The sequence below is a fragment of the Epinephelus fuscoguttatus genome, linkage group LG1, assembly GCF_011397635.1.
Source record: "Epinephelus fuscoguttatus linkage group LG1, E.fuscoguttatus.final_Chr_v1".
In the NCBI taxonomy this organism is placed as follows: domain Eukaryota; kingdom Metazoa; phylum Chordata; class Actinopteri; order Perciformes; family Serranidae; genus Epinephelus; species Epinephelus fuscoguttatus.
The window spans coordinates 30,848,665-30,866,255 of NC_064752.1; the positions used below are offsets into that span (position 1 = coordinate 30,848,665).

General features: G+C 42.3%; 1 protein-coding gene and 5 non-coding genes across 7 annotated transcripts in view; 4 read left to right on the forward strand and 2 right to left on the reverse strand.

Moving 5' to 3' along the window:
* Positions 1 to 1,110: 1,110 nt before the first annotated feature.
* fgd5a (FYVE, RhoGEF and PH domain containing 5a) overlaps positions 1,111 to 17,591 on the reverse strand; it is a 44,517-nt gene continuing 28,036 nt past the window's right edge. The window contains exons 8-21 of one of the 2 annotated variants that reach the window (XM_049573617.1): positions 16,311 to 16,401; positions 15,307 to 15,357; positions 15,029 to 15,087; positions 14,247 to 14,318; positions 13,990 to 14,058; positions 10,188 to 10,271; positions 10,007 to 10,086; positions 9,742 to 9,838; positions 9,231 to 9,368; positions 8,760 to 8,862; positions 8,460 to 8,596; positions 4,993 to 5,094; positions 4,420 to 4,574; positions 1,111 to 3,336 (exon numbers count right to left, since the gene is read on the reverse strand). In XM_049573617.1, the coding sequence (XP_049429574.1) occupies positions 3,300 to 3,336; positions 4,420 to 4,574; positions 4,993 to 5,094; positions 8,460 to 8,596; positions 8,760 to 8,862; positions 9,231 to 9,368; positions 9,742 to 9,838; positions 10,007 to 10,086; positions 10,188 to 10,271; positions 13,990 to 14,058; positions 14,247 to 14,318; positions 15,029 to 15,087; positions 15,307 to 15,357; positions 16,311 to 16,401 (1,275 nt within the window). In that variant the 3' untranslated portion in view covers positions 1,111 to 3,299. Of the gene's footprint in view, positions 3,337 to 4,419; positions 4,575 to 4,965; positions 5,095 to 8,459; positions 8,597 to 8,759; positions 8,863 to 9,230; positions 9,369 to 9,741; positions 9,839 to 10,006; positions 10,087 to 10,187; positions 10,272 to 13,989; positions 14,059 to 14,246; positions 14,319 to 15,028; positions 15,088 to 15,306; positions 15,358 to 16,310; positions 16,402 to 17,591 lie in introns of both variants that reach the window. The other variant, XM_049573607.1, reaches the window with a different exon arrangement.
* On the forward strand, positions 4,275 to 4,346 carry trnae-cuc (transfer RNA glutamic acid (anticodon CUC)). Its single transcript has one exon. It is a non-coding gene; the product is annotated as a tRNA-Glu (tRNA).
* trnae-cuc (transfer RNA glutamic acid (anticodon CUC)) lies at positions 5,503 to 5,574 on the reverse strand. Its single transcript has one exon. It is a non-coding gene; the product is annotated as a tRNA-Glu (tRNA).
* trnae-cuc (transfer RNA glutamic acid (anticodon CUC)) lies at positions 6,662 to 6,733 on the forward strand. The gene has a single exon. It is a non-coding gene; the product is annotated as a tRNA-Glu (tRNA).
* On the forward strand, positions 7,649 to 7,720 carry trnae-cuc (transfer RNA glutamic acid (anticodon CUC)). The gene has a single exon. It is a non-coding gene; the product is annotated as a tRNA-Glu (tRNA).
* On the forward strand, positions 8,087 to 8,158 carry trnae-cuc (transfer RNA glutamic acid (anticodon CUC)). Its single transcript has one exon. It is a non-coding gene; the product is annotated as a tRNA-Glu (tRNA).

The following is a 17,591-nucleotide window of genomic DNA, read 5'->3' on the forward strand; positions in this document are numbered from 1 at the left end:
GCTGTTAAGTTTTCTTTCGTAATATTTCTGCAAGCCACTCTTTTTAATGAACAGACTTGAACATTAAGCTCATTTTCAAAATACATCTGTCAAGTGGAGAATTTGTCTTAAACACGGTCTGCAATGATATTGCCCCTTAAAATGCCATCCTTACATACACCAACATTACTCCCAAGCATAAATAATAATTTCATTTCATGCATCTGTGTGTGTGTGTGTGTGTGTGTGTGTGTGTGTGTGTGTGTGTGTGTGTGTGTATAAATAGTATACACACAGCATGAGGAGACATCTGGTATCACACCACTACACATATAACAGCAGTGTACCCTTTTCTTCTCTCTCTTCCCACTTCTTGTTTCCTGTTGAAAGCAATATGTTTGCAATTCAAGACTGAGTTTAAGTTTCGATTCATTTTCAATTAATGATGTAAAACAGAGCTGTACATATCACCCACTAGTAAGTTTGATCTGCAAATTAAAGTTCCATCTCTATAACTGCATCTTATCATCTTAACATCCCCCAACTCCAAGTTGATACTGGTGGACAAACCAGGTTCCAATGAGATCTGTTGGCTTGATGTACTGCTGCCCTCTGCTGGATGAAAGAGGTATTTAACAAAACTGTTTGCCAGTGCCACAAACAATAGGCACACACAGGTGCAGTCTACTCTGTGCTTATTTCAGCATTATTCTGGCATTAATTACTTACAGGGATGAGTGGAACATGAACACATGTACAATCTAATACAATGCCTCGCAAAAACTGTTCAATAACAACTGCTTCTGTGAGGCTCATAATTATAGCTGCTGAGATTTGTGTCTGTATAAGGTGTATTTGTGTGTGCATTGTTTTCTTTCTAAATCGTATATATTTGAATATACATGTAGGCATAGGGGTTGAGACGAAAGACTGAATAATATGAGCAACTTATGATAAAATACAATCTTGTGTATACAAAATACGGTGTTATATTTACCAAACATATTCGAGGGCTGCTGTACTGGAATGGATATCGTTGTACAAGTGCTTCTGTAACTGTGCATTCAGTTTATAATTTATAATAAACAGATTTGTAAGTAAGAAAAGGCAGCACAGTGAAAGCACACAAAGTAAACTTTTTAAAGGAGTTTATTTCAATATGTTTCTATATACATAAACATTTACAATGCACTATATGCAAGAGGTACAATCCATAATTAACACTATAGATATGGCACATAAGAAACAGGTAGAAAAGCTTAACAGTACATGATGAACAAATGTGTGCTTTAGAAATAATGATGTCTGATGGGTGAAGGATCACATACAGAACAGCTGCATTCCAAACGGACCAGATAATGCCTTTAGGTAGGTTATTTCCAAGGGACAGTTCACCCCAAAATCAAAAATACAAACTATCCCTTTACCTGTAGTGCTGTTTATCAATCTAGATTGTTTTAGTGTGAGTTGCAGAGGATCTACTGCTGGCTCATCTAGCACAACTGAGGCAACTAATGTGAAAGCTCAGCCAAAGAGGATGCCATTAATGTTTACATCTCGTGCTGTCACAAGCACGAGCCGCTGGTTCATGAGTAGATGCACGTTTCCTTCTGTGCAGTGATACTCTTGGCAGGTGTAGTTTATTCGAAAAAAAATAGTTCCCGTATGAAACTGCTCACAACAAGGTCCGTGGATTAGCTTGAGTAACCGGGTCATGATTTCTGTAAAAAGACATTGCTGTTGAGTTTTTCAAATGTATTTTTTTGGTGCTTTGAGCACCACAAACCGAGTGCCATCTAGTTCCATTATATATTCAAGAGAAGGCAGACATCTCTACGGCTGATATCTCCAACACTCTGCAACTCACACCAAAACAATCTAGATAGTTAAACAGCACTATAGGTAAGAGGAAAAATCTGTTGTATTGATTTTGGGGTGAACTGTCCCTTTAAGAGAAACTATGGATGCTGGGTTATGTTAAAACAGTAGAGAAGAGTGAAGCTCCAGTGTCACACTACTGCTGAAGAAATGAGCGGCTCAGGTGACTCTTAACACTGGCAGTTTATCGGTAGTATGACGATGGCTTTATTTTTTTTTTCCAGCCGTTTCCATAAAGTCCAAGTAGGTAAAGTGTGATTTTATCCAGCAGTGTATACAGCATGAAAAAAAGGCATTAATAAAAATGGCACAATAGTATATTCTTATGTTACTGGGCTGTAACTGAATTGTTCAAAAAATACTAGCAGGTTAAAGTATATAAGAGTAGATAAAAAGCTAATGTTATCAAGGTCTCTTCTGGAGACACGACAGTAGTACAGTACTTTGATGATATAAAGACAAACAAGGAGTACAATTTCATTTCAGGCACATTCATCATCAACTGCAAATTGCACTGCATTCAACTGGAAGAAATTAATTGGCACTTCAGAACTGTATGGTGTTTTTTTTCAAAACCTACAGATTCAAATACAAAGTGTCTTTGAAAGTGTTCGTCTTTAGAAATACTGAGTGGTTGTCATGCTGAGGGTCATTCCATAGCTTTGTAGATTCAATATAATAGTAAAACTCCACAAGAAATATAATGTACACACACCGGGATGATTAAAATGACCTCTTACCCAGAACATCATGTAACACCATTTCTATACAAACAAATCCTATAATTCACTTCAATATCTGCAGTGTATATTTCACAATATATATTCAGAATACCAAATATCTCTCTAGAACGGTGACCAGTATTTTCCCTTTTACTAGCTGCAAACACTACTATGGAGCAAAGATTGTTTGTGATGTTATACCCATCACAGAACACAGGCTGAGACTGTCTCACATATAAAAATGAAGGATGTGATGTTCTCCTGCAGAGCCAAAAAAGTGGTTTAATAATCCAGTGGAACCTCAGGTAAAAGACATCAAAATACAGCCAAGAGTTGAACATTTTTTGTGGGATTATCCTTATGAAAAGGTAAAACAGAGGAACTAAAATGTTCTCTTGGATGACGCATTTGATGAATCCAAGCTACTCCTAAAAATCGAAGGCTCCTGTGAACTGGGCTGGATCAGCACATTGGGAATCAAAGGGGTTTCCTTCCTCTTCTCCTTTCCACACACTGTTGTCAGCCACTGTTACCTTCCTACCATTGGGTGGCAGCCTTGCCTAGTGATCACATTGTCACATAATATTCCACAACAGGTCAGATGTGATGAATTCTTACTGATGGTCTGAGTTCAGAAGCAGCAGGTAGCTATGTTGTGCTCCACGGAGGAGTTTCTAGCAGTCACAGACAGCAGGACGTGTTCAGTTCACTGAGCAGGTGCTATAAAACAGTAGCCTCCTCCATTGCATTGACCCACCTGAAAGACAAGAAATAAGCAACATGAGACCTTTTAACACAACACTTAAAGGGGCACGCCACTGGTTTTACAAGACAAAGTCACTTTACTAGTTCCAGACTACTGATTTTACCATGCGGGGAGGGGCTCACAAAAGGATTGTGCAGGTTGCATTATGGGAAATGAAGGATCCAGTTTTTCTGGAGCTTGACTTATACCAAACTTTATGGAAATACAACTCTAAATTTTAAAAACTGATACACACCATTGAAAACCAGTCCCTGCGGGATGTTGCGATTGCAACAACTAATGCAAATTCAGCCAGTTTGCATGAATTCTGCATGACCTCTGCCCAATCACCCTATCTTTACCACAAATTTGACTATTTAAAATGGGTCAAACCTCACTTGACTGTAGAGTTGTAGAGAAGTGCTCGGGACGCAGAGTTACAAAAAAAATGTAATTAAGACACTGTTCCTACATTACATCAAACCTAGTGCAATTTCTTTGTACTTGTTGGGCTACATATACACAGATACCAATATATCTCCAATAATCTACTACTGGCTGACATATCCACTTTGTTTTGTGTTCTGTACTTTAAAACCAGGAAAAGACAACGCTTACGATATTATGTTTTCTAAAATCTAAGATGATATCTAGTCTCATATCATGATATCAGTGTATAATCGATATATTGCCCAACCCTAACACCACAGAGTTAAAACAAAGTTGTGTTTTAGGTCTGGAAAAAAGAGACGATCTCGACAAATTTAGTTTTAACCCATATGGAGGCACTCTCACCATCACGAAGGAGAACAATGTTCTACAAGATGTCATGTAGAACTGTGAGGAAAATGCACAGAGCTGCCTGCACAGTGCTGCCTGTCTGCTTCACATACCACACATGTTCTCACACATGCCATTTGCACACTCACAAGCTTGACTCAGTATATAGCTCCCTGGTGGTCTAGTGGTTAGGATTCGGCGCTCTCACCGCCGCGGCCCGGGTTCGATTCCCGGTCAGGGAACAGAGTTTTCATGACTGCTTCAGCACCAATACAATAAACCCATATCTCTGCTCATATCAATGAAATACAGTACCTGCGTGCAGTGTGTGGATCGTCGGCCCTGAAGGTGTAGTACAGGGTCTTCTTGTGGTAGAGGTGGAACACATTGCTGCTTTCCTCTCCTTCTGGCCTCTCAGTCAGCTTGACAGTGAAGCCCTGCAGAGGTAGACTCTCTGAAGCCACTTTATCCTGAACACAGCAGAGTGAAGACATCAAGCACAGGCATACAGGTTTAAAACAACAAATCTCGCTGTCAGCAGCAGTATGTGGATAACAAGAATTTCATGCCTGAAGAGGAACAAAGCAGTGCACAACACTGAGATGCACACTTGTCAAAAGAAACAGAGAGAGAGCACAGAGAGTCCCGCCATTAGTCGCGTAAAGTGTTGTGCCCAGGAGGGAAGGTTGAGCAGCGGAAATGTGAGTGTTAAATAGTTCTTTGTTGCATTGGTCAGATGTGAAGGAGGAAAAGGATAGACCAAGGTAATGCCTCTGTGATAGAGTGATCATGTGTGTGTGTGTGTGTGTGTGTGTGTGTGAGTGCTTTGGGGCTGGTGTGGGAGACTCTGTGCCCCCTCACCTCACGGGCTGTGAAGGTGTAGAGCACCTTGTCTTTGAGGAGGAACCATAGTCGCTTCCACTTCCTCTTGCTTTTCTTCCGGCGCTGCAGGCTGCCGCTCATGGTGGAGCCCTCCACAGTAAGCGACACCTGATGACAAGCATGACACATTAGATACACACGAGCTTACACTGATGCAGAGACACAAATGGAGGAACTGGATTTGGAATCCTTTGGCAATATTATTGTCCCACAAACTACAAAATGACAGTCTCCACTTTTTCTGACAGTTTAAACAAGAACTGACAGTAGGAACAACAAATCCAATTTTGGTTAAGACTTTCTATGACGCCCATGGTTGTAATGCATTACTGACATATGAATGTGTTTATTTATTTGTGTCACACAGTAGTCTCACAAGCTCCACTTTGTCTTCTGTGAATATGGCCATGATAGATTGAATGAGACATCCTCATTTTCAGCATGTACTAGTCCACTGTAGTGTTATATGTCATGGGCTCTTAACCAAATGGCCTCTATTGTGAAGCTTAAAGAGAGTTCCCTGACCGGGAATCGAACCCGGGCCGCGGCGGTGAGAGCGCCGAATCCTAACCACTAGACCACCAGGGACCTGTCTGTGGGTACCAAGCTTGTGAACTGGAATTTCAGGCTTGAGTGACAACTGCTGCAGATGCTAGTGTATAGAGCAGAGCAGCTGCCTCACTATCTACCTCTCCACTCTTCATTCCTGTCTTTAGGGTCTTTAGGGCTTTAGGGTTGCAGTAACAGCAATGTAATGCAATCCTGCTCCTGCAATTACTATTTGGGTATCAATTTCTACGTCTCCCTTGTCTATAATATATTATAAATATACGTATAATACATTATAATCTGCTTAAAGCACTTTGATTTATACTACTTTATAACAAAAATCTTGTTGAAAGGATCACAGTGTATTACTCTCATAGTTACAGTACATTATAATCATTTTATAATGCATCTTAATGTGATTATAGGTGAGTTCCAGTGGTCATCCTAACCAGGTCTGTGTCACCACTGTCTGGGGAGTGTGTGCACTGGTATTTGGCTTTCCCTGTGCCAGCAGGCAGGGAGCTCCGGGAGCTGCCAGTTTGGGGGTAGACAAACACTGGTCATCTTCACACACAGACATGGATGTGGTTCAAAAACACCAAAGTATCCCTTCATATGAAGTAATGAAATTTCTGAGGCACAGGCAGATCACTGAAACTTAAAACACCCAATGACCACTTAGAGTAACACACTACAATGGATTATAAAATTATAATAATGTATGAGAACAATAATAATCTGTGATTCTTTCAACAAAGAAAATGTCATTGAGTGACCAGCAATTTTCAAGTCTATGATACTTGAACTTATAAAATCAATATAGAATGCCTTATAATGTGTTTATAAGATTATAATGTATCATAAGTATGTTTATAATGCATTATAGACATGTGAGTCATAAAGACTGTAAGTAATAAATAAGTAATTACACAAATAGTAACTGCAGGAGCAGGATTGCATTACTTTTCTGTTTTTGCAGCCCCTGGCGATGGGAGTAAAGGGTGGAGAGGTAGATACTGAACCCAGCTGGCAGCTGTTAAGGTTTTCACACTAGCATCTTTTGTGTAGTTGTCACACATGCCTGACATTCCAGGACACAAGGTTATACAACAAACACTCCAATAAGTCCCTGGTGGTCTAGTGGTTAGGATTCGGCGCTCTCACCGCCGCGGCCCGGGTTCGATTCCCGGTCAGGGAATATAATCTTTGCACAATTACTTAACAGAAGAGGCCATTTAGAAACCATTGGCATGTAGGACTATAGCAGACAACTATGTGTTCAAAGTGCGGAAGATTTCATTCAAACTAAACTCAAATCAATTGTCACTCACCATCTATCATGACCATATTTACACTGAGAAGAGGAATTTACAGGGCTAATGAAAATGAATTCCTGTTTACATGCAATCGTGCATACACCCACAAATGTGCTCCAACATGTCGTTTGTCATATCAACAATCACGTGAAAAGGTGATATGAAAAACTGGTGTTCTGGAGGATTTTTTGACCATTGTTAACAACTCTTGAGTGGTAAAAAATGCTTAAATTTAACACCCAAACTGTGTAACAAATGGTGGCAACCAAAAATTGCTGCAACAACCTATGAGACATAAATGAGCATGAGAATGGCCATCATATCCTTTCATCATGATGTTCTAAGCCCTTATACAGTCTAAATCTTTAAAATTTGCCTAGGCTTTGACCAAAACACAATATTTATTACAGATTCATGAGTAGAAAAAATTGACACACAGTGCTGAGCTGCATCTTAAATAAATCCTCATGCTTTCAGGTGATGTATGCCACTTCTGTGTGGGGTATACTGTTGACCTGCTGTCTCCCCCAAAAGATCCCATCTACCCCCGAAAAAGTAATAAAAATTGGTCTATTTAGGTCTCTGAGGGTTATCTAAGTATTTTCAAAATAGTAACTGCAGGAGCAAGTTTGCATTATATTTCTGTTTGTGCAACCCCTGACAATAGGAATGAAGGGTAAAGAGGTAGACAGTGAACCCTACTGGCTGCTGCTGTGCTCTACACATTAGCATCTGTGGCAAATGAGCTGTCACACATACCTGAAATTCCACTTCACAAGCTTGTCTCAGTATATAGCTCCCTGGTGGTCTAGTGGTTAGGATTCGGCGCTCTCACCGCCGCGGCCCGGGTTCGATTCCCGGTCAGGGAACTTAAATTTAGTCCTCTTTGAGAACTTAATTCAAAAGTCTATGGGGGCCTGTGTTCTAATGTCATGCTATAAGCAAACTGTGTATTGGCATTGAGATGTTTGAGCACTGGCCATTATTGATTCTATTCAGAAATCAAGGAACAAAACCATAAACAATGGACCTTTTTCTCAGCCTTCCCTAGGTGGAATGCAGCTGTCATTAATCTTATTAAATATACCTGTGCTTTTCATACTATGACACGTCAAATTGTCTGCTGTGAAAACAAGTCTATTTACAAATCAACCTCTTTAGGATACATATACCATGTAATCTGTAATTGCATATCATATATTGAAATTAAAAGTTCTCCATAGCCCATTTACAGGTCCCTGGTGGTCTAGTGGTTAGGATTCGGCGCTCTCACCGCCGCGGCCCGGGTTCGATTCCCGGTCAGGGAACATTCTTTAGATTAAGCATAGATAGCAGATTATGAAAAGATTTCATAAAGAACCAGTGACATACAGTATAGTACTACAGTGGACTATTAACCAGCACACTAAAGTCAAATCAAATCTAACTAGCCTCACTCACCTGTTTGTGTTGAGCATATTTACACTGAGAGGTGGAACTGGAGTTTGTGAGACTAGTGTGTGATACATTGTAATCAAAATTGCCCCAATAAAATGTCATATTTTGAGGCTAGTCAAATGCATGTTTGAAATGAAAAAGAGGTACAGATGTGTGACATGTGTCGTCCACCTGGTTGAGAGAGGAGGTGCTCTTCCTGCTCTTCCACAAACTCGGGGGCTGCAGGCTCTGAAAGACAGCCGAGAGGGGACGGCTGGCCCGGTGAGTCCGAGGGCTGGTGTTACCACACGCCCCCGATATGCTGCCACCTACAGACACACACACACACACACACACACACACACACACACACACACACACACACACACACACACACAGTTGATACCATATCAAAGAGGAAGAAGCACATCAACATATATCTCTCCTTCATCAGTGAGACACCAGTGAGACATACAGAAAGTGGAGGTTCACCTTGTTTCCTGAGCTCGGCATAGCAGTGGTCACACACTTTGGCCACCCTGTCTTTGAGGTACTTCAGTGGGTATCTGTTCCTGGAACAAGCGCGGCACACCACCTGCTCAGAGAGACAGAATATACAGAGATTTACATACCACAGATAGACAATAACCAGTTTCAGCGGGCTATCTTGGCTTGACTAATATATTTGACCCAAAAGAGGAAACTAGCATTCGCATAGAATGACCAAAAGCACTACATCAAAAACTGACATTGTAACTCTTTAATTCAATAATTTATGGAGCTTAAATGATGAACCTAGGACAATGAGTTTATTAGATTCAAAACAATTTCTTACAACTGGTAGCTCTAGTCCAGGTCAGTTAAAACTCTCCTGAAACTTGACATCCAGTACAGTGAAACAAAACAATAATACAAGTCAACAACTACTAGTCAAAGTAGTGTTTGCAGTTTTGTGCATCTGACCTTGCCACAAGCGTTGCAGTGGTGTCGTCTCAGTGTGAGGCTGAAGTCAGTGGTGCAGTTCATGCACATCATCACATGAGAAACTGACACCAGTCTAGGGGCAGCCTCACCAAGGGCCATCCACAACTTCTCACGGGCCTGTGGGCACATATGATATGTTAAACACCAAAACTACTGCACCTCTGTCAGTCCTGGAAGAGGGATTGCCCCTCATTTGCTCTTCCAGAGGTTTCTATCATTTTTTCCCCATCGAAGGATTTTCTGGGGGGAGTTTTTCCTTATCCACTGTGAGGGTCCAAGGATATTCTACGTTTTGGCCTGTCTATAACTAATCTGTAACTCAACTAAATCTTTAAGTTCCACTAGTCCTGACTTAATAAACAGTCCCTTAGTGTTTTTCTTGAATCTACTTTATGAATACATTTTTACAAAACAACAGCTTTATGTTGCTCATGTACGTGTTGCCTCACAATTCCACACAGTGGCTAACAAATGGCAGTACTTTTATTACCTCGCTGCAGGGTCCATCAAACGTACAGAGTCCCGCAGCATGGTCTGCTATGGCTCTACTCAGTGTGTGGAACCAGTCCTCCCGCTCCCCGACTGAGCTGAGGAGAGAAACAGACAAACAGGTTCACCAGATGCTTCCGAAAAGCTTTAATCATCACATCTAGAGTTGCTCTGGACTACAGGAGTCAATCAGGAGAAAAGGAGTCTTGTGCCAGTAAATGAAATTGTACAAATTAATTTCAAGGTTCTGTCAGTCACATGCTCACCTGGCTGAGAGTGTAATAGTGATGTCGGACACCTCGATCCTAAGACAGTTCAGCACGTTGTCAAGAACAGGTTTGCTCACCTGTGTGTGTGTGTGTGAGGGGCAAAAACACATCACAGGTCAGACAAAAAAACATTGAACACAGAGATGAAGTTGGGGATGAGATAGGAAAATGAATGTACCTTCATCCCAGACAGAGATAATGTGTTCTTGAGTCTGTATTTTCCATCCTGCTGAGGGTAGGTGTACAGCATTATATCGTTCATCTGATAAGGAACACAGAAAGAAAGAAGAGGTATATTATGTTAGATTTCACCTTTTTGCTTATCGTACTCTTCAAAAGAGAGTCTTTTTTTGTCATTTTGTGTCTCTTTGTGGTCATTTTGAGTCTCTTCCTGGTTAGTACATTTTACAAGTGGAGGCAAGGTGGGGGGCAGGTGGGCACTGACACTTTGGGCCCTTGGGCCAGTTCAGCAATTAATTCACATGTGGGTTACAAAAATGAGTAAAACCTCAATTCCCAGCTTTTCCGTATGTAATACCCACTGATTACCACAGGGTGGTGGTGTTATCTTAAGAGAAATATCTAACATTGCAGCACACACCTCTTTGTTGATTCTTTCTTTCTTGAAAGCAACCCTCTGGTCTCAACTACTTAAATCACGTTTCCTTTCACAGCGTTCACATTATGTCTGGCAAACCCCTCGGCACAAAATTCCCATGTATGCACACAACAAAATGAGGCATTAAAAGTGTTTATTTGCTTGTCAGACGAAAAGTATTGTGATCCCGTGAACACACTGAGAAGCCCATTGTGTTATGAGAGGTATTTCATTTCTTCCCAGACAAAAGAGATGACATAATTGGTCACACCTAATGTGTGCTCTAAACATCCGCTGGGGCCGTAAAGGCAGCATCCAGGAATTCTCCTCCCTACTCCAGACTCCAGGCCTCCCCTCGACCCTCCCAGCCTTCTCAGGCTACACTGAGAACCAGGACTGGGTGGAACCGGCCACCTTCGCCACAACAACAACAACACAAACAGCCGCAGTTAACGGGTTCACTGGCTGACTGGCTGGAGACAAAACAGCGTGTGATAGCCAAGCCCGAGGCCCTGCCTACGACCTTTGGGCTGTGGCCACTGCATTTCGTCTGCTCCACCCTGCGCTGCTCATTTACTCAAAGATTCCTTCCACAGAAACACAACCAAGTGCCAAGTTAACATACTTCACAAACGACTTTCCCAGATGAGACACAACATGTACCTACTCGACCCCTTGACACCTAAGACATATACTTTTTCAACAGTGGCGTTTCATCTCCACCTCCTAACCCTTCACCTCCTCCACCTGACTCCTTCACTCAGACTCTCTTCCCTCTGGCAGCTCTCTGTGTCTCCATCCTTCTTCTAATCCCTTCTCTCACTCATTCACCTTGCTTCTCTTTCTTCTTTGAGCCCAGGCTCATGACATGGTTGCAGCTTCTCTCCGTCGCTGAGGTGAGTGATGGCTTTCATCTTCACTGTTGTTTGGATTCTCTTTCCTTAAAAGCCCATAAATAACACCTGACCCACTGAAGCTGTCAACTTCAAGGGAGCGAATGGCTATATAACCCTAATAGCCCACAAGTATCAACCACCAACACTTTTCAGCTATCGCTCAAATGCAATCCTGTTTAGAGGGGGCTGTGAGAATGATGGAACAGAGCAAAGTGAAGATAAGACATGTTAGATTCTATTTGGATCAACTAGTATGAGCCAAAATCATAAATGCCGCTCCTGCGGATATGTAACTCAAGCATAACTCATAACATGAGACAGCACTGATTGCGCATGGAACAATAGAGTGGGCTTCTCTATTTCACGTTATGTGTTTGTGTAGCACCACCACCCCTCCTTCGCCAACTCCTCCTCCCTGCATTCTACAGGGTGTCTGGCCTTCACTTTGCTGTCAGTCCCCTCCCAATACACAGGAAGCCAGCATCCAGTGACCCACACCAAACATCCTGTAAGGAAGTGGGGCCCTGGAAAACAAGTCCTGAGAGGGGAGGAGAGGAGAGGAGAGGAGAGGAGAGGAGAGGAGAGGAGAGGAGAGGAGAAGAGCGGAGAGGAGAGGGAGGCCCTCTCTGGATGGGTGTGGTGCCAAGTGGAGGTCTTACAGCCTTGGCCTCGTGACCCCCCCCCCTCCCCTCCCAACCTCACCTTCCTCGCAAACCGACCTCCACCCAACATTCCCCCATATTTTTGCAGACCACGCTAGCATTGTTTTCGCCGTTGCTTCAGGAATATGGCAGGTGTTTTCTACTGTAGTGCACCACGTCAAATCACTGATGTAGCAATCATTTAGGCCTTTGTCATTACAAAGTCATGATGTGCAACCCACAGAACTTTCTTTTAAACTGCTGGAGATCACAAAGTTTCCAGAGAATATGAGAGGCTGAATTTTGGAGAAATGGGTACAAAATTATGGAGTCTTGAAGTTCCATGCTCAATCAGAGTATTTGAATATGTTTATAATATAATTTGAATATGGAACAATACAAAATATACTGTCAGACATTATGGAATAATATTAACAACCTACAAGGAACAGTTTGACATTTTGGGACATATGCTTATTTGCTTTTTTGGAGGAGCGTTAGATAAGAAGATTGATGCCACTCTCATATCTGTCTGTTTAATTTGAAGCTAGATCCTGGTGGTGGGACAAAAATCAATTCTCTCTTAAAAGATTATGTCTGTCTCGATGCAAAAAAGTCAAGAATCGAAAATGTAATACCCAATTCTTGAAATTCTGATTATTAGTTTTGTAGGACTGAGCTGTCCGTTCCTTACAGCTGAACCAGTTGGATGTTGAAATGTAATGGATGTAAACCTATGAGCCGTGTTTACGTTCAAACTTACTACTGTTCTATCATTAAAAGATAACTGAAGTAAATTCATCTGCGTTCTTTTAATCATGGATCATTACAAATACGCTATGTTTTAAAAGTAGCGTGTAGTCACTGGATGAAAAAAAATCCCGTATAGAAATTAAAACATTTGGATAATATGCATTGATAATCATTTAATAATTGCATATGGAGTGCGACCCATAGAGCCAGGCGGTTGTTAGCAAGACAAGAGACAGTGAAAAACAGCTAGCCTAGCTCTATCAAAAGGTAAAAATACACCTGTCAACACCTAATATCATCAACACATTAAATCTTGTTTGATTCATCTGTACAAAAAAACTGTGGCTGCCAGAAAACTACAAGAAAGCACGGCACCCAGCCAAGAAATAGTCTGGCACATAACCCCCCCCGGAAAACCCCACATTGTCATTTTTACATAAATGAAATACAGGCTGATAATTAGTGAACTTTAGAGATGCTGGCAGGCAGATTTTTCAATCTTCACACAACGGCTGTACATTTGGTTCTAACAGACAGATACGAGATTGTTGTGGATCTTCTCATCCAACTCTTGGCAAAAGAGCTAATAAACATATTTCCTGAAATGTCAAATTAATACTTTGAGACTGTGGGAGTCAATAAAGGGGTAAAACTGTATTTTAGGGCCTTGACACACCAAACTGACGGTCAATTTCGGGCTGTTAGTGGGCGTCTGTCGCCCTAGTTTTTGCGGTCTGTCCTGTTTTTTCGCTTATTCAGCATGATAAATCAGCAACGGAGATCATGTGAGTGAAATCACTCTGATCGACAGTTCAGAGAAACAGGAGTGAGGACAGCAAACAAACAGCAAAAGCCAGGAGGGCGTGAGATCACTTTTTGAATGACGAATATAGACTACTGGTGCCTGTAGCTTAGTCTTTGCGGTGTGTTCAAGTGCAACATTTTGGCTGAGACATAGGCAACATAACAGATGACCTTCATCGGCGCTAGTTCTGTGATGTTGATTTAATGTGTCTGGGCCTTGAAAGACGTAAACACTAGCTAATACGCTCTAATAACGTGTCTGACAGAGTGATATGTTAAGAATATTACCAGAAACAGGTGTCGGGGCTGCCTGCTTTTCCTCGAGACCTTCATGAGTGTGCCCTCTTTGACAAACATCTGCCAAAAGAAACAGCACACACAGAAAACATTAAAAAGGCATATTAGGCAGTCAACTTGCTGCTTACATCAACTTTGTTTTAGACCCTGTGAGGGCCTTCACATGCTGTTCCTCAGTGTGTTGTTGCAGAACAATGTGTTGGTGTGTTTTGACAGTGAGACAGTAACACTGGCCACATGGTGCTCACCCTTCCTGGCTTTAGGAGGTCCCTCTTGCCCTTCACGCTGTACTCAATGTGGACCAGACGCAGCAAGTTCTCCTGAGGGAGCAGAGAGAGATGGAGGGAGATTATCCAGTGATGGACGGAAGAGGAGACAAATGAAACTGTCCCTGTTTGTTAGTGAATGAAAGGGAGGGAGGCGGAAAGGGATGTGATACTGAAAACTGAATAAGGGGTGACAGAGATAGAGGGAGCCTGTGTTTCCACTGTCTGTCAGCCTGTGCGTGTGTCGGTGCACGTGCACAGCAGGAGGAAAATAAGCGAGTGTGATAAACAGAGGAGGCAAGCCAAGGGGAGGCGCAGGGGATCTTGACAGTGACAGGCAGTGAGAAAGACAGTGGGGGGAGGGTTTGTGAATTATCTCCATGAACTGCTCATGTTTGAGGGGGAGCGTAAGCCATGTCCACCCTTACACTGCTCTCTTTGTAAGGGTACACCTGGGACTTTGTGATGACATCATCTTTCCTTGCCCCTTGTGTTAATCAACAAGCTGCGGAGGCCGGCGCCAAAGAGGGATAGACCTCTCCTTCACTCCGGCGTGTCATTTAGAAGGGGGATTCATACACGGGAAAACCTCAGCTGTCTAACTTCTTCACGCCTGATCTCCATCCAAAAATTGCTCTTTCATCGCCAAGAATATAAAGACGCATCTCAATAACGGCACGCTGGGCTGTGAATATATCAAACTCAACAGGAGCTAAACAGTTGGAATGTTGTAAACACATGGAGTGTATCCAGAATAAACTCACCCCCTGCTTCAGATTGTCATTGGCCTGGTCTGCCACCTCGGACACGATCACCAAGGCAGCTGCAACACAAACAGAGAGAGAAAGAGAGAGATTTATGCACAAGCCAATTCAATAAAGACACACTCAGGGACTGTGGCTTAACAAGTAGAGCCTGATACATGCTGAGCAGCTGCAGTGTGTAAGTCTATGCATGTGTGTCAGCACGTCTTTGAGGACTGAAAGAAAAACTATTATGGTTCCGGTTATGAACATCACAGAGCTCCATTCTGCAGGTTTACCTTGTGTGTCCTCGTATTCTTTAGAATCAGGAGAGAGGTTGTTCAGGTAATCTGGAGAAGACAGAAAGAATGGGCAAGCGATGAAAATATAATTTATATGGAGACAATTCTTTTATAACTGTCCATTTAAGATACAGACAGTAGTCATGAGTACAACAAAGCAGACATTACAGTACATAACACACAGAATCCAGTATCACACACTGTCAGGGGTAAATCATGGACATTACTGGTCACTGCTGGTTAAGATAAGTGATAGCAGATGGGACAAAGGACGATTTGTAAAGCTTAGTGTTACATTTAGGGAGGCAAAACCTCTGCTCTGATGGAGGCATCTGAAACTCAACATAAAGGGGATGCTGAGAGTCTCAGACAATAGACTGAGCTTTAACGGTGACCCTCTCTTCATACAGATGCTGTAGGTTCTTCAAAATAACACCAGTGACCATACAGTCCTACTGGACCACTTTTTTTCCCAAATAAGCACCACTTCTATGATCTTTGAAGCATATATGCAATAGGCAAAGGTAAAGAGCTAACGTTAGGCTATAGACAAACTACACCATGATTGCATGCCTTCATCGTCAACACCACAACGGGGCTGTAAAGCCGTGTCTGGCATTATGACATTCTGTTGTCTCGTTTAGCCACTTGTTAGCAGCCGCCTTCTTTAAGACACATAAAAGCTAAAAAAATTCACGAATTAGATATTTACTGACGTATTTTAAGTTGTAGAACGGAATGTAAGAATCCCTTCAGCTTGTTACCATTCGTCATGTATCTCATCAAAAACCTATGCAAAAACCCACTGGCTTCAAGATGAGGGAAGTGAACATGCATTTTTAGGATCCACTCCTGCAGCATTCTATAGCTCACTCTGCTGCACATGTGCTACTGTTACACTACGTTCTAGCAGTTACTATTATCCCATTAACTGGCCTCACTGACAACTACTGAGATAAAATGGGGCTTGCTTCAAAGACTGCCATGTGTTTGTGTATTACCTGTGAGTAGCATTCGATATTGAAGTACTCTCACTATAACCTGCAGCAGCTGGTGTTTCAATGGGACTTCAGCTTCTTCTGGGCTTTTTGCCTGCACACAAACACACACACACACACACACACACACACACACACACACACACACACACACACACACACACACACACACACTTTTTCATAACTTCACATAGGTTACAAAAATGTTTGACAGATACTCTAAAGATGATTTAAACATGTTACATTCAGTAACTGATCAAAAGTAATCCCTCTCAATCATCACTTATGTCCTTGTAGAAATGTGTGGCGGTGTATTTATCTGCAAGGACTCTGCCCTCTGCCTGTATTTTAGGATTTTCATCTTATTTTGCAGTGTTCGAGACATTGCTGGACACAGTGTGCAGGTGAGGTGGGGACTTTATAAAAAGGAGGCAACCAAGTGCCAGACCGCAAGCCACAGACATTTAAGAGGAAGCTACGAAATCATGGACACAGTGCAGAAAAAATAGGCATATGGCGAGGCATTTTTAAAATAAGTGAATCTGGGGTTGGCTTCCTCTTTCACTATCCCTGCTGAAAATTAACCGACAATCCCTGCATGGTTCACCTTTAAAATTTTGCTCAGTGTGATGCCCCATCAAAGGGCCCCTGAAGTACTCCCAGAAAACCACAGCTCCATGGTGGTAACCTCTATAATACGATGCTGCAAGTCAAGGTCACGAGTGACCACGGGGACACTATCAAACCGGCTGACCTTCAAGCATCTTTCCAGTGCACAAAAAACCCCAGAACAACTCCCATTCTTCTTCTCAGAGTAGTCATTTGCAGGTGAAAGGGGACAGAAATTGGCACAATCAAAGAGAGCTTTAGAAAATCAATCAGGATCTAATTGTCTCTGACAGGTATTTATGCCCTGAGCAGTAGAGGAGCAACGGGAGACTGGGAGCACACACACACCCACCCACCCCCACACACACACACACACACACACACACACACACACACACACACACACACACACACACAGTCTTTTCTAATCCAATGAAGTCCTATCCTTCATTAGAGAGGCACAGATAGCACCCTGCGGGAAACAGCATCTTCATCTTATTTACACTGCACACATGCACACACACAGGAAGCCACGCACTGAACTCATCTCACACATTCACAAACACATACAATATATTATTGATGTGCCCCTCCACGCACAAGCGAGCACACATACAGACCTTGGGCTGGCGATGAGATAACACTGATTTGGCCTGTAAAGGGGAGGGATGGGAT